This window comes from Neodiprion lecontei, chromosome 3, assembly GCF_021901455.1.
Source record: "Neodiprion lecontei isolate iyNeoLeco1 chromosome 3, iyNeoLeco1.1, whole genome shotgun sequence".
NCBI lineage: Eukaryota > Metazoa > Arthropoda > Insecta > Hymenoptera > Diprionidae > Neodiprion > Neodiprion lecontei.
The window spans coordinates 11,448,258-11,465,114 of NC_060262.1; the positions used below are offsets into that span (position 1 = coordinate 11,448,258).

General features: G+C 36.7%; 1 protein-coding gene across 1 annotated transcript; it reads left to right on the forward strand.

Moving 5' to 3' along the window:
* Window positions 1-1,339: 1,339 nt before the first annotated feature.
* Window positions 1,340-6,605, forward strand: LOC124293419 (jerky protein homolog-like). The gene is made up of 4 exons (XM_046734269.1): window positions 1,340-1,844; window positions 2,301-2,627; window positions 2,696-3,204; window positions 6,561-6,605. Exons 1-4 carry the CDS (start codon window positions 1,340-1,342, stop codon window positions 6,603-6,605), a joined length of 1,386 nt encoding a protein of 461 aa, XP_046590225.1.
* Window positions 6,606-16,857: the final 10,252 nt, after the last annotated feature.

A 16,857-nucleotide genomic window follows, 5' to 3' on the forward strand; every position in this document is an offset into this window, starting at 1 on the left:
ATGTTACTATTAATTGTGATGAAATTGATGAATGTGATAGATTGATAATCAATAATGAAAAACAAATGATAGGAAAAATCAAAATCCAAAAGAAGATTATAACTTGTGTGAAGATAATAATGTAATAGAAGAATCTTTAAATTGCTTCAGTAGAACAATTAGAAGTACGAAAAATGATCAAAGTTTTTTTGAAGATGTCCGAGCGATCGTGACAAGTCTTATGGGTTTGAGCGAGGAGCAAAGAGTCGCTCTTGAAAATTGCTGTGTCAGTATGAGCACCTGTTTTCTGATAAAGTAGGCTGTACTAAAATTTATGAACATTCAATCAAACTTGTAACTAATAGACCATTCGTAAAACGACCGTATCCCATACCATTAAAATATAGAGAAGCTGTAGATTTAGAGCTGTAAAATATGTTACGAGATCGTATAATAGAACGTTCTAATAGCCCTTTTTGTAATCCACTTTTAATCGTACCTCAAAACAAAGGTGGAGTGCGAATTTGTCTAGATGCGCGTCATTTAAATAATATTATTGAATCAGATAACGAGTCACCGCCATTGATTGAAGAACTGATGAGAAAACATCATGGTGTAAAAGTTATGACGACAACAGATTTAACACACGGGTATTGGCAAATTCCTCTTGAGAAAAATTCTCGTAAGTTTACTGCTTTTGTATATAGAGGTACGGTATACCAATTTTGCAGGATACCTTTCGGTCTTAAAACGGCAGGAAGCGGGTTCATTCGTGCGCTTAACTTAGCAATTGGTAATGAATATTCTGCTTTTCTGACCTGTTATGTAAATGATTTACTTATCGCATCACCTGATTTTAATTCTCATATGCACCATTTAAACTTGGTATTTGGTCGTTTGATGCAACATAATTTCACTATCCGCTTAAAGAAAACATTACTGTGCAGAGAATCTGTTCCGTTTCTAGGTTTTATAATTACACCCGCTGGTGTACATCCAAATCCAGATAAGTTAGCAGTAATTCAGAAATTTCCAGTACCTACCAATAAAAAACAACTTCAACAATTTCTAGGCGTATGTAATTACAGTCCAACCTCCCAATAAGAAACCAAAAGCCCCCAAGGGGAAGCGTTTTTCGTATATATCGCATACCCCCATCTGGCGCGCGCTCCACGCTCAGTGACACTGTCCGTCTCTCTCACTCTTTTCCGCATGCGATCCTCTCAATAGGAAACACACTCGAACAAGTTCCTACTTGTTATTCCCATCGCTCATGCAAAAATTTTTTTGACTGCGCGTGGACATTTATCTAGCGAATCTTTGTTTCACGTCTGAATTTCGATCATATAACTGTCTTAAAATGACCGAAATGTTGAAAAAGCGTAAGAGATCAGACTGCAGTGTACAAGTCGAAGAGAATGTTACGGAATCTCCGCCACAAAGTGATATTAATTTAAACAAAGAGGTTGCTGTGATCAAACGTAATCGACATACGTTTGAAGAAAAGAAGAAAATTTTGAAAGAGTGTAAAACCCTGAACTCTCGAGAACTCTGTGCGAAATACGGCTTGAATAAAAGTGTTCTCAGAAAATGGAGATCCAATGAGGAGATAATAAAGAATGCCGCCAAAACGAGCCATTCGAAAACATTGAAAAAAGTTTCAGAAACAAATGAACGTGACGCCGAATTATTCATGTGGCTTCTTGATTATCGTTGCAAAGGCATTGCAGTTTCTGGACCAATGCTATGCCGACAAGCTCTCGTGATAAACTCTCGAATCGGCGAACCAGAAAATTTCAAAGCAAGCCACGGGTGGCTAGAGAAATGGAAGAGACGAACCCACATTAAAAATTTAAAAATCACCGGTAAGTATTATCACAGGTCACAGGTGATTGGAGATATAGGGGAGGAAAAAGATCGGAGCACCTAACAAAATATGTATAGTTTTGTGTTAGTAAAAACACTCTTTTACCTTATTTCCTCCTTTTTCCTCGTAATTAAGGAATATCTTTGTGTTTTACTCGAAATGTATTGCGAAAAATTGCGACTCTTGTATTTAGATTAGAAACCTGGCCTTTGTGAGGTTTATATGTTTCATTTTATGATTGTTTTTCGGGTTATTCAAAATGGAATTTTCATTATTCTACTTTTTACTTAATTTAGCTTTTTACTTGATTCTGAACTTTCTTTTACTCTCTTTGCTCCGGTTTCCGTTGTAAACAAAAATAGAATTATTTTTTAAATAAATGATCAAAAAAACTAGTAAATAGTTAAATAAAATTGTCCAATAAATGATGATATTTGTCTTATGGACTTTTAAGGGGAGAAACTATTAGCCGATGTGGAAGCAGCTAATGTGTATAAAGCAGAATTTGCTGAAATGGTGGCTACAAAAAAACTTGAAGGGTCCCAAGTTTTCAATATGGACGAGAGTGGGCTAGTGTATAAAAGTACCCCCAAGAGGACATTTGTTGCAGCTGATCAGGCACAAGCTGCTGGTGGGAAAAAACAGTTGGAACGGGTTATTATAGCCACGTGTTCTAATGCCGATGGCTCTTTCATGTTGCCTCTAATCTTGATTGGAAAATCAAAAAATCCACGCTGTCTGAGGAACGTGAATAAAGATGAATTGCCAGTTTGGTACCGCAGTCAGACAAACGCGTGGATAAATAAGAGATTTTTGAGGAATGGTTCACAGATGTTTTTGTTCCAAAAGTTGAAAGTTTTCTCAACTCCAAGAACTTACCAAAGACGGCAGTAGTTCTCGTCGACAATTGTCGATCTCATGGATACGTAAAAATTAACGACATCAAAGTAAATTTTTTTCCGCCAAATGTCACCTCTCTGATTCAGCCTATGGACCAAGGCATTATCCAAACCGTCAAATTACATTACGAGATTAACCTCGTAAATGCAATCGTTGAGGCTCAAAATGAAAACGTGACGCTGATCGAGTTTTTGAAGACAATTGACGTGCACAAAGTGATTTTCTGGATTGCTGATGCATGGAAAAAGGTCAAACCCACAACGATCCAGAAATGCTGGAAAAACTTATGGCCCAAAGAAATCAGAGATGCGTCGACTCAAACGGACGAGGACTCTTTTATTATCGATAATCTCGATATGTCTGTGGGCACTGACATCACCTTTAAATCGATAACTGCAGACGATCGAGACGTAATCGAGCTATTGAATCTCATGAAAAAAGTCGACGGATATGAAGAGGTAGGCGCAACAACGGTATTAAATTGGATTCAAAAAACCGAAAAAAGTAACGTATTATTTTTTTTGTTTCTTCTTTAAAATTGGCCATGAGCTATGCTCGTCATGCCATCGTCTAGTGAGTATAAAAGTTTAATTTTATGTCCATATTATTTTATCCCATTAATCTAAAAGAAGAAACAGTCGATATTTCTGAGGATTAATCTTCGATGGCAGAGTTCGACTGCCTCGAAAATATTCGACCGTCAGCTGAGTGCGTTGTGGAACAAAATGATACTCAACAAGACGAAAACGATTTTCATTACGTCTCGGAATCTTTTGCTGTTTTATATGAAAATCTTTAAATGCCCTACTCTCTGTTTTTATGTTCCATGAAATATTGTCAACGCCCACATATATCTGTCAAGTAAATACAAAAAGATTCAAATGAACTTTCAAATTTTGTGTTACATTCACACACGCACACACACATACTCACGCACGCATCCACACATTAATTGACACCACAGCGTTCACTCTATTTCGCCAAAATATTCCCTTTCGGGCTGGTTTCTTAACCAGAGGTTTCGCGCACAAAAATCTCGAGCTCGGAGTTTAAGTCGGAGTGGGGGAAGCGCTCGAGTGAGGAACTGGGGAAAGTTTCTTATTGCCGGGTTTCTTATTTGGAGGTCGGACTGTATTATAGGCAATTCAGTATCAAATATGCAAGTCAAGTAACACCCCTGCGTAACCTTTTGAAAGATAATGTGAATTAGGAGTGGAAAAGCGATCATACGAAAGCCTTTAAGGGCGTTGCCTATGCCTTGAAGAGCGCGCGCAAACAGAGACTCACGATTTTCCTTCTCATTTCCTCATTTTTGAAGATAATTAGGTTCTTAGGGGGTCATTTTGAAGGTAAAGGATAGATCTGTGTCGCCTTTTTTGCCGAATTTTCGATTTCGCTTTCAGATTTGCGTAAAACGTACTTGAAAGTACGTTATGTTTGAAGTGAAACACAGCGGACAGTGAATTTTTTTTCGCAATTCGGCGAAAAAGGCGACACAGATCTATTCTTTATCTTCAAAATGACTCCCTAAGAACCTAAGTATCTTCAAAAATGAGGAAATGAGAAGGAAAATCACGAAGCATAAAACAGCAAATTTTTCGCGCAAAAGGCGGGCGGCTGCTAGCGCCACGACTGCGTTGGCGGGCGACCATGCGAATTACAGGCGAGGAGGGTAGACTCAACACCCCCCACTACAATTCCCCTCCTTCGAATCCTCGTCGCTCGGCACGTGGATGGTGTTCCGCGCTTTTATTTTTGCTTGTGTTTTTCTACAGTGTTTTTTATTATTTCGAATCAGTATTTATTCCCGCGATGGCTAAGAAGAGAGGGAATGTGTCTTTGAAGAAGAAGAAACGACCCGGCATAAAGATTTTGGCTAAATTTCAGGAAAAAAGGAGGTAAATCGAATTATTTATATGATTGATGGTGCACCCTCTCTGACTTCGAGATTCAATCACTTGAGTACGAACAATCGCAGGGCTTTAATTTAAGAAGGTACTTTCAAGAGCCGATAGTGCTGTTCATAATAGCAGTATACATTCATTCCCTAGTTTTTTTATACACACGAAAATATAAACTAGAATGCATTGTGACGTGTGGTACTAGCCCGGTTTGCATTAGTCGCTAGAATATGTCATCAATTTGTTACGTGTTCAGGTTAAATGATCGAAATCGATATTCGGCAATTAGCATGAGTGTTTACACTTTGTCGATCATAAGGAATATTCTTATCACTTATTGTGACTACCTAAGTATCCAAGGTAAAATTACAATGTACCTGGCAGAATTTTCCATACAAAGTAAATACGGCGCGTACGTATTAGGCCACTAAAATACGCGCGTTTTGTTTTTAGAAATGAACTTCACGTAATTCTGGGGTAATCATACATGCACACATTACTTACAAATCAGCCACCTACAAAACTGTCATCAAATCAGATACTACTGCCAAGTATAATTTATTTAGAAACTAACGATGATTTTGATATACTATAACTAACGATGACAAAAAAAAAAAAAAAATTGAAATCAAAATTGAAATTCTAAAAAAAAAAAACATAAATTTTGATAAAAAAAAAAAAAAATTGGAGTACGTGGTACTTGGAGGGCCCATGTTTATATTGCCATTACAACATTGATATTGCTCGACTTGTATTTTCTTGTGCTTGTTTTAAAAAAGCCCGCCTTTACCACTATCTCCAATTTTTTTTTTCAATAAAAATTTTTTTTTTTTTTCAATTTCAATTTTGATTTCAATTTTTTTTTTTTGTCGTTATAGTATATCAAAATCATAATTAGTTTCTAAATAAATTATACTTGGCAGTAGTATTTGATTTGATGGCAGTTTTGTAGGTGGCTGTTTTGTGGGTAGCTGTCACATTAATATACTTGGCGAAAGGTTTTTGCACCAGAGGTGCTTTTTGGGGATATCAGTACTTTTTGTGGGATTTCGCTTGAACATTAAGAACTTTTGCTCACTCGCTACGCTCGCTCGATAGATTTTTGGGATACAGAATAAATATTTGAGACGAAAATAATCGGTGGAAAAGCCAAGTTAGAGCTTTCTCATAATTACATGTATCAGCTCCAAGGTCTTCTACACATTACGAATAGGAAGTGGTGCTATTTTATAGTTTAGACGCCAAAGGGATTGATTTTTGATAAAATAAAACGTGACGATCAATTCTGGACCGGAAAAATGGAGAATAAATTAGCAGATTTGTTTCACTTTTGTTTGTTACCCGAGATCGTAGATTCTAGACGCGCCCGACAACTCTCAATCCGCGAACCTCCCCTCAAATCATCGAAGCCCAGAAGGCCGCGCGTAAGAAACAGTAAATTCACGACCGACAGACGACAAAAAACTGTAATATAAATATATGTACATATGTACATAAATACAATAGCTTTGTATATAGCTTACGTGTAATACTTCTGTGATTTATGTTTAGTTTGTTATATGTATTACTATGCCAAAAATTTGCTAGTCATATTGTTATAATTATATATCTGATTGTTCATTCCAGGAATACTTTCTGCAGTCTGACCGAACTGCGTGTATAGGGTGATTCAGAAAAAAAAAAATTTTTTTTTTTCCTTTCCAAACAGGTTCAAAAATCTCATTCAGGTATACAAAGTCACTAGTTAAAATTTAGGATTTCAATATTAATATTAAGGGGTGGCGCATAGCACTTTTCGATTTTCCATAGGAATAACATAGGATAAATGTTGTTTGCTTCTTCTAGTTTTTATAACTAGCTAACGAAGCGTCGTAAAAAAATCTAAAGACAGATTGTTCGCTATTTGTTGATAGCTTTTCGACCGAGCCGCGTGGAAGGAGTTGATCGCTGTGGTGTGAAAGATGAGAATTTGATGTTGTTGTATTTACACCTTATTTATTCATATATATATATACAAAGGTAGTTAGTTATTTGGTTGCCACGCGAGGGAAGGGATAGTCGTGGTCTTATTGCACCGCGGTGGAGGCTGCAGCGATGATGTGCGGCGATGAATCGATGCGGTGCTCAGTGGCGGCGTGTAATGGCTCTTTGGTGAGCTAGGCGGCGTTGGAGGACGGCGATTCTCCGGTCCGGTCGTTGGTAGTGACGATTCCCACTCGCTGTCCGATGGTGTTGTCTGCGTGGCCGTTGACACGTATGTGGGTGGTGATTCCACAAATGGAGAGACCGCTGCCGGGATGCTGCGGTTGTATCTCGGCGATGTGACCCTGGCTCGTCGGACGTCCCACAGCGACAGCAGAATGCTGGGTGGCCTTGTCAAAGGCCTTGATGAGAGGTCCACCGGTCGGAGCACCCAAGGAGCTGGGGGGTTGAGGAAGCTTGCCCTTTTTGTTGGACTGGCTGGTGGCAGGTTGTAAGAGTCAGTCATGCAGTTGTCCAAAAAAGCATGCGTGCTGTTCTGTAACTGTAGCGTACTGGTGACGTAGCGTAACAGTGGTGGTCGTATTGTCTGGTCAATTCCGGCGAGACCGAAGTTGTCCTGCCGATCGGTGAGATCGGTGGTCTCTTATCTCAGCCTCGGTTCCACTTCAGCAGCGGGAGACCACGTTAGCTGATTGCGGGACGCGCTCGGCTGCGTGGGTGGCGTGAGCGGCGCGTGTGACGTAGAGTGCTTTCTTCTGTGGCGCGCGACTGGAAACCGTGAAACGCTTGTTGCGGTGCGTGAATTGTACGGCGCGTGACCGACAAGTTGGTTTCACAAGGTTGTTGTGAACACAGATTTTTGTAGGAAATTGAATGCTCTACAAAAAAGGAAGCGTACATTTTACTTTAAATAGATGATAACTAATAATTAATTTTTGCAACAATGACGTACTACTTTCCATAGTTTGCGCTTTCTATAGAATTTATTTAGCCATATAATGTATACAATGCTCGATGCCTTGTTATGATATCAAGTTTCTCGATCAAGATTACTGTCATGTTTCACTTATACTGTTTCAATTTAATTTCTATGAGATCCTTTTCATACAGATTTCGTGATTATGTTTATTAAGTTTAAAGGAGTTTAATTTTACTTTTATCATTTTATATTATTTTTTATCATTTTGTATTTGTTTGGTGCAAACCCGATCATGGTTGGGAGGTAGGGACGGGTTAGGTGGGTCTCTGTTTGATAGCAATCTCCACGTGGTGAGACCTAGGAGATTGATGATATTTTCGTTGTTATATCATGAATTTGCTAACAGCTATTCGTTGCAATTTTCAATTTGAAACGACCTGTGATGACGTCTGGCCGGCATTCATAAATAGTTACGTATTATTTTCGAGACTGTATTAGGAACAGCTCTCAGCCGATCAAGCTATGCTTTGAGCTGACTCAAGACAGTCCTGCAAATCGAACCTGACTATGAATACCGGCTATCAGACTATTACCAGTCACGTGATCGCATTGCGTAGAAATACGGACGCCGGTGAATATAATTTTCGTTGAAATATTAAGAATGTATATCTATATCAACATACGTATGGGGAATTCTACGTCACGTCAATCAAAAAGTGACCTCGTATTTTTTCAATCTATTCATACTCTTTTTCATATGAAACAAAGGTAAAAACAATCGATACGCATTTTGGTGTTCGTCCGAATTATGTTTGTTTTCGAAAGTTGCAAGACAATCATTCAATTTTCATGCAAAAAGAGCGCGCATATATCCGGTTATATTCGACGTGAAGACATCGTTTACAGTGCATTCGGAAGGTGAACGAATAAGCTTTCATAAAAAAAATTTGATGTTAAACATTATTTAAAACCCCAATTTTTATAAACAATTCAAATGTTTGACGATTTTTACCTCATTAATGACAAGTTTTGAAATTATAAACAAAATAGTTTCGGGTTCCTTATTAAATTCTGTATTACTAGTAAATTTTTCAAGTGGAATCTGAAAGGAGTCTATTTTTTTTCTATTATTCATCAGGTGCTGCGTCGTGCCGAGCGCGGCACACTGGGCTGGTTAGAAGGATTTGAATCCGAATGCCCGTGAGGGGTGGAAGAGGCTAGCCGCGCTACCCGCCCCACTCCGGCGACAGCTCGATTGCTCCATCTCACTTGTTTCTTACTCTCTCTCTCGCCACGGTTAACGCGGGAAGCGGAGTAGCCCGCGCTTTCTAGCTAGGCAACGCCCTCAAGGGGACCCGGTGGTCTAGAGCACGAAAATTTTACCTAGTTTCACTATTTTTTTTGCCATTAAAAATTTCAAAAATGATGTTTCAACTTTTCGGGCGTATTACTACGTTTATTGAGTTTACAAAAAAATTTTTTTTTCATATTTTAAAAACAATATTTATTATTACAAAAATGCCGCTGAAGATGACCCTTTCGAAAAATCGGACCCGGACGGCGTAGGTGATTTCGAGACTTCTACTTATCTGAAACACAAAATTCAAGAAGATTCTTAATCAGAAAGAGTGCAGTTATGGTCGGAACTTGAACAAATCGAAAAAATTAAAAATTGACAAAATGGCGCGCGTTTGAAAAAAAAGATCGTAAAATCGGGTCTTTTTCACTAGTTTTTTAGTGTAAACAATAGAAAATTATTTAAATAAAATTATGATTCTAGTTCCGACGATAGCCATACATGTTGTGTACAACATATCCAAATTTCAAGTGATTCGGTTGAATAGTTTTTTTGTTTTCACCCCCGCTGTACCGAAAAAAGTAGTTTCGAGATAAACGCGTTTAAAATTTCAAATAAGTATTTTCTCAAAAAAATTAGATTTAAACGTGTACTTACATTAATCTGAAATGCCCGCACTATGCAATATCCCTTCAGTCTTCTCATACTCTTCTCTCACATTTTCACTACAACTCAGGTAGCAGCTGCTTTTCTACGAACAATAGAACTACTCACTGAGCGGACCGACCCTTCTACTTACTTTCGCGCCGACGTTCAATGGGTTGTAAAACTTGAAATACTGTGAATATCATTATCAAATTTTCACAGTATATTCTCAAGATACTATGCTTTCGAAATATTGAAAAAAAAAAATCGATTTTTCGTAAGTACTAGACCACCGGGTCCCGTTAATTGTTTTTCTATTTTAATTACATCAGGTATACATTTTATAATGGTTTTGGATTTCTTCCACCAGCCGTCACGATTAAGGTATTTCAGATTCTTACCCCTCTGCCATTCTGCACTATCAAGAGGATTACAGTATATACAATCGGAATTTTTTAAATAAGTCATCACATGCGAAATATTATACAAGATTTAAAAAATGATATCATATGCTGCAATTGAATAATAAAACACTTCAGAGTACATAACCTATGAAAGATGCACTTTTCCACGTCTATATCGGAATAATTAATTCGATAATTAACAAAAATTACTTGGAAATACTTACTTGAATAAATATTATATGTACTGATAATTTCACAATATCAGAACAATGCGTTTGAGACTTGAGTACATAACCCCACACGGGCCTGTTTTTTTAAATCGTTCTACACGTATATAATATGCTTATCGAGCGTTGCTAAACATTATCGAGACCTCCGAGATCCCTCGAAAAATTTACGATGCTTTTCGCGAAGTAGCGGTACACTCTAGTGATAAGCATTGCTATCTTCTACCTACAGAATGGTTCGTGGCGACGCTCGTTGTTAATTGCAGTTAACGATATCGTTAGCTAACGAATCTCGTCCACAGAATCTCGCTACAGACGAATAGATCAAAAGTTACAAAATCAGCCCCAACGTGACATTGACGTCACGAGGGTCAGGAGAAGACACCGCTAGCTGACGGTCCGAGCGAGAGCGGGGCCTACGTGGTCACCAGCAACCAAAAGTGAGGGGAACTGGACATGCGAATCGGGATCCTTTCCCTCCGAAGCGAGACGGTTAACCGCAGCGGACCAAGACCAAGGAAGATGGGATAGAGAACCAGCCGCCATAAAGTGCCAATGTTAAGCTTCGGACAGAGTTTTGTAGCACCTCTGTTGAGTCAGGGCGGAACTAAGAACCTCCCATCACTGCAATACATATGGATTTTGAATCTCATGTTAATGAAAGCAAACATGACCGCTTAATTTGAAACTCATCATATTATACGGACGTACTTTAACGTTGGAGAATTGTTTTAAGCAGTCATGCCTCGTAGGTGAGAAAAGTTAAATGCTGCAATAGAGGTATTATTTATTGTATTAGGGTGATATTCATTGGCATGAAATAAAAACATAACACTTTTGGCATGTGACAAAAGTATCCATACATTCATTTTTATTTTTTTGCGTTTTTGTAGCATATAACAAACATTATTAGTAAAATATCACAATAATCTTATTTTTTAGGTAAATAATGCTTAATATTATTAATTAAATGTTTGAATCCTTACAGTCTTTGTCATTTTTCATTTTTTTGTCTTTTTCTACTTCGCTTCGTATACTGTGCATTATAATGCTTCGAATCGACATGTTTATTATTAAGCCCTCCTACTTTTACACCACATTAGTGAAGAAAAATACCATGCGGTTATCCCACGTACATACAGACTGATGTAGATTTTGAAGGGTGAAGATAGAGAAAGATAAAGAAAGAGAAATAATAAGATAAATACAATATTTATAATGTAACATATGTAAGCCTAGCTACTAGCGACGTTAAGTAATAACAATGGCATTCACGAATTGTAGCGCTAATGCGCGAAGAACACTACGACACAGCCAGTCGTCGACCAACCTTCGATCTGTGTACAGCACATATCAATGTAAATAAATGCTTTCTAAATATACTCACTGCCTTAACTCATTTCTATTCTCCGATACATTACAGTGGCGACGAGGTAAACTGGTGCGCGTATTAAAATAAAATATTAAAAATTAAAAGTGAATAAATACCGCATTTAAAAATACTAATGAGTAATAAGAAAAACATCTCGTGGATTTATGATTTGAGTAAATCTCAAGTAATTGAAGAGTTAAAAAAAAGGCAAACATTTGAAGAAGAATCATTAACATTAGACAAATTGCGAAAAATACTAAAAAAGTTAGTTAAAAGTGAACAAAAAGATTCTAGTGAGAGTTCTGAAGACAGTACAGAAAACTTAGATAAAAAAGAACTTGGAGTGAAAACAATCACACTAAAGAAAAAAATGGAATTTAACGCAAAAGTGAATTTCGAATTGGGTCAAGATGATTGGGAGCAGTTCGTAGAGCGAATGGAATTTTACTTTGAAGCAAACGAAATTAAAGAAGAAAAAAAGAAAAAAGCGATATTTTTATCAAAAGTGAATTCAAAAATATACGCGGAAATTCGACAAATCTGTGCACCGAAAAAACTCAATGATGTAACACTAACTGAAATTATTGACAAAGTAACAAATCATCTAAAACCAAAAGTGAATGTTACTGTGTTGCGTTCGCAGTTCCGTAGAAGAAATCAAAATATGGGTGAAACTGTTGCGCAATACGAAGCAGCATTGCAAGAATTGGCGACAAAGTGTGAATTCAAAGATTCTTCAGATGCCATTAAAGACCAATTTCTAAGCGGCATACTCAGCGATGACATTCGCGAAACACTTTTCAAGTTAGAAAATCTAACCTTAGAATTAGCCTTGAAAACAGCGACGGCTTGCGAAGAAGCAAAAGTAGCGTCGAGTAAGGTAAAGGCAAACGGTGAACAGTCCGAAAACAAACAAGACTTGTTACAGCTTAAATCAGAAATATTCCGGGGCTCCGCAAATAAAAGGTTCAATCACAAGCGAGGCTCTACATTTCACCTATACAAAGGAAAATTCCAAGGCAAAAATTCTTCACGATACCAGCAGCGAAACAAAAACAATAAACGTAACAATTCGAACTCAAACTGCCATCGTTGCGGAAAGCCGAATCACGAAGAAAGCAGATGTTGGCATAAAGACAAAACATGTAACAAGTGTAACAAGAAAGGGCATCTCGAATCAGTCTGCTGGAGCGGCGGTAAAAACCAAGCAACATTGAAAAATCTACAAGAGAAGAAAGAAGATAAGCAGTCAAGCACGGACGATGAATCATGGTTTGACGATTTTTTTCGAATAAGCGTAAGTGATCCTGTAATGAAAATTAACTCTTTAGAAAAAAAAGAGAAAATCGATCCGCAATATCTAAATGTAAAAGTCGGTAATAAAGTTTTGAAAATGGAAGTAGATGGTGGCGCCGGAATTTCGGTTATAAGTCAATCAGATTACGAAAAATATTTTGCGAAAAATGAATTAAAAAATTGTAACTTGAAAATTAATTATTACTGCGGTAAAGAAAGTCGACCGGTAGGAATTTTACGAGATTTAAAAATTGAATACGAACAAATCGCGACTACTGGAAATTTATATGTTATGGAAGGAAGCGGGGTACCACTTCTTGGACGCGATTGGTTATCAAAACTAGGCCTGTGGCCCTTAGAAATAAAACAAAAAATTGTAAAACCTTGCTTAAGCAATACTATAAATTGCATAAAAAAAGAAAACGAGTTAGAGTCTTTAAGAGAAAAAATTTTTGAAAAACATGCAAATTTATTTTCCCCGGGGATCGGAACTTTTACTAAAGGTAAAATAAAAATACATTTAAAAGACAACGCAGTTCCGATTTACCATAAACCAAGAAGTGTACCGTTCGCACTAAAAGAAAAAATAGAAAATGAATTAGATCGCCTAACGAAAGAGAAAATAATATCTCCAGTCGACGTAAGTGAATGGGGAACACCAATCGTTCCTGTACTAAAGCCGGACGGCACAGTGCGAATATGCGGAGATTATAAAGTAACCGTTAACCCTTTGATGGTGATCGATAGACACCCTTTGCCGCGAGTCGAACACTTAATTGCTGAAGCCCAAGGCGGTGAAATTTTTTCAAAAATTGATCTAAAAGAAGCGTTTGCACAAGTAGAAGTTGAAAACAGCAGCAAAGATTGTTTAACGATTAGCACTCACAAAGGGTTATATCGACCAAATAAATTGTTTTATGGTGTTGCTTCGGCGCCGGGTTATTTTCAAAAGAAAATGGAGCAAATTTTCGCAAAAGTACCAAACGTTTATATATTTTTAAGTTATAAGCGTGACTCTTATAACTTAAAAGAGTTGCGGAAATAATAATTCCTGAGTCTCAACGACTTGGGTTGATGTAGAAACGATACTAAAACATTATATTAACACCAATCACAAATAATTACATAAATAATAACAAAAATAATTATAACACTTATAGTCACCTAAATCAACAACAATGTCGGTTTTGACGATCGGGATTATAGGCTTAGTTGACAATGAAAAGAATAAATTTACAATATAATTTACAATATATTTTACTGAGTATCCACTATAACACTAGTGGATGTCTCGAGCGCCTGTCAATCACTCCCCTCTCTCCCGAGGCGATGATTCCGCGATGGTCACTCTTGGTTATCCTTTCCGTAACCCGTTCAGCGTGTTTGTTGTTTTTCAGAGATAAGTTTGGGTAAACAGGCCACAAACTTACATCCCCCCTTCCCGGAGAGGATTGGTTAGGACTCTGGGACGGGTTGTGAATATGGGACCATTTTGCTTTTGTGAAAAATATTTACATCTTTTTTTCTTGTACCGATATCAATTTCATAAATGGATTTAGATATTTTTTTTGTAATTTTGAATGGTCCAGTTCGGACGGGATCTAATTTTTTTCTATTTAATTTATTCCCATTTTGTATATACACTAAGTCATTTTCGTTATATTCTATTGCATTTGTGTGAGTGTCGTAGTATAATTTATTCCTGTTATGCGATTTTATGGAATTTTCTAATGCTTTTGCTCTATTGACATCTAAATTTTCTTTTGTGTTTTCATTTAATTCCTTTGGAATTATTGACCTGTCCATTCCCGAGAGCAAATAGTTTGGTGAAAAACCTGTAGAGCTATGTACTGTATTGTTATATTCACTTATGCATTGTTCGGCAATTGTTGTCCATGATTTATTTTGGTTTTCGTAAAGTTTACAGCGAATTCTGTTCACCAATGTTTGATTTGTACGCTCGTTTTGTCCATTGGAAAACGGACAATCTACCGCTGTGAAAATCAGTGTTATATTTTTTTCTTTCAAATATTTCTTGAATTCTTTGGAATTTATCCCAGGATATTGGTCTGTCAGAACTGTTTGAATTTTACCTCTCTTTTCTATTATTTGGACTAGGTTTATAAAATCTTTTGCTATTTGTGTTTTTGAAGTGGAGATAAATGCATATCGAGTTAATTGATCTACCATTAAGTGCATGTACTTTTTTTGAGATTTATTTCCCGTGAAACCGCCTATTGTATCTAATGAAACTATTTCTAACGGCTTGGACGCAGGACCCAACTGCGACAATGGCGCCTTAAAGTTTCCAAATCTTGTTTTATTTTTGATACAAGTTTCGCATGATCTGCAGATCATTTTAATATGTTTGTGCATATTTTTAAAATAAAATATTGGTGTAATCGTAAGTGTCATCTGTTTAGTTCCAATGTGACCTTGTGACCTATGTAAGTTTTCAAGGGCTGCAATACCATATTCTTCTGTTAACCAGATCTTTTTCCTTCTGTTCAAGGTTTTGTATATAATATCATTTTCTTTACTACAGTGTTTGTCCCACTTTAATTCTTTTTGGTTCTGTAAGATGTTTTGCATAGTTATGAAGTTGACGATTTGTATTTTAGAACCTTCATCATTTTTGTTTTCTGATAGAACCGGGTTTCTTGATAAGCAATCAGCCTCTGAATTATTTATGCCGGGATTATATTCGATATCAAATGTAAATTGTGAAATGTAATTTAATATGTGTAAAAGTTCTGTATCTTTGCAATTTTTTATGTTGAAATTACGTAAAGGTTCATGATCTGTGAATATTTTAAATTTTTGTCCTATTAAGTGATATTGCCAATATAGAATCGCCTCTTTGATTGCTAAACATTCAATAAATATAGCTCTTTTTATTTTTTGAGATTCTGACAACTTTCGCGAAAAATAGAAGACCGGTTTAAGTGTGTTATCTCCTTGAGGTTGTTTTAGTATTGCACCCACGCCTTCTAAACTAGCATCAGTATATATGAAAATTGGTTTAGTGGGGTCGAATATTGCTAGAATTGGTGCTTCACATAAACAACCCTTAACCTTATCAAAACTGTTTTGACATCTAGCGGACCAATCGAACTGCACATTTTTTCGCAAGAGATTGTGCAATGGATCCAAGATAATTGAGGATCTAGGAATATATTTCAGATAAAAATTTACTTTCCCCAGGAATTGTCTAACTTGTTTTTTTGTTTTCGGAATCGGAAAGTTTTTGATCGCTATTAAATTGTCATTAATCGGTTTTACACTATTGTTTGATATTGTGTGTCCTAGATACGTAACTTCTTTTTTAGCAAAACTGCATTTATTCGTGTTTAATTTCAAGCCTTGCTCATGTAAAACTTCCAATGTTTGTTTAATATGTTGTACGTGTTCGTCGTAATTTTTCGAAAATATCAGAATATCATCGATATAATTAATTGCAAAGGTGTCTAAATTGTTGTTTCTAATTATGGTTGAAAGTATTCGTTGGAATATTGCTGGAGCCGATTGTAAACCAAAAGGAAGACACGCCCATTGCCAGTGACCGTGGTGTGTGACGAAAGCCGTTTTATATTTATCTTTCGCACGTAATGGTATTGACCAGAATGCTGAGTTGATATCTAACTTCGAGAAGTAAACACACCTCCCAACACGAGCAATCAGATCATCAATTCTAGGAAAGGGGTAACCTTCTGGTACTATGAGTTTATTTAGTTCGCGATAATCAATACATAGTCGCGATTTTTTGTCTTCATCTTTCTTGTGTACTATGGTCACTGGTGAGGCATATGGACTATACGACTCCTCGATCAATCCTAATTCCAATAATTTCTTTATTTGAAATTCTATTTCTAATTTATCGGGAATAGAGCACTTATATGGTTTTCTCGATATGTACTTATTTTCCGTTAATTTTATTCTTGCTTCGAAGTTTCTGACTGTACCTATATCGAACTTTTCCTTGGCGAAGACTGAATCGTATTTATTTAACACACCATTCAGACTATCTTCGTTATTGTTCGAAGCATAGTTTATTTTAACGCAATCAA

Coding starts and splice junctions, on each gene's coding strand:
- LOC124293419 (XM_046734269.1), top strand. CDS start 1,340: ATGACCGAAATGTTGAAAAAGCGTAAGAGATCAGACTGCAGTGTACAA. Junction 1,845..2,300: donor TAAAAATTTAAAAATCACCG/GTAAGTATTATC, acceptor TGGACTTTTAAG/GGGAGAAACTATTAGCCGAT. Junction 3,205..6,560: donor AAGTCGACGGATATGAAGAG/GTAGGCGCAACA, acceptor ATTTGTTGATAG/CTTTTCGACCGAGCCGCGTG.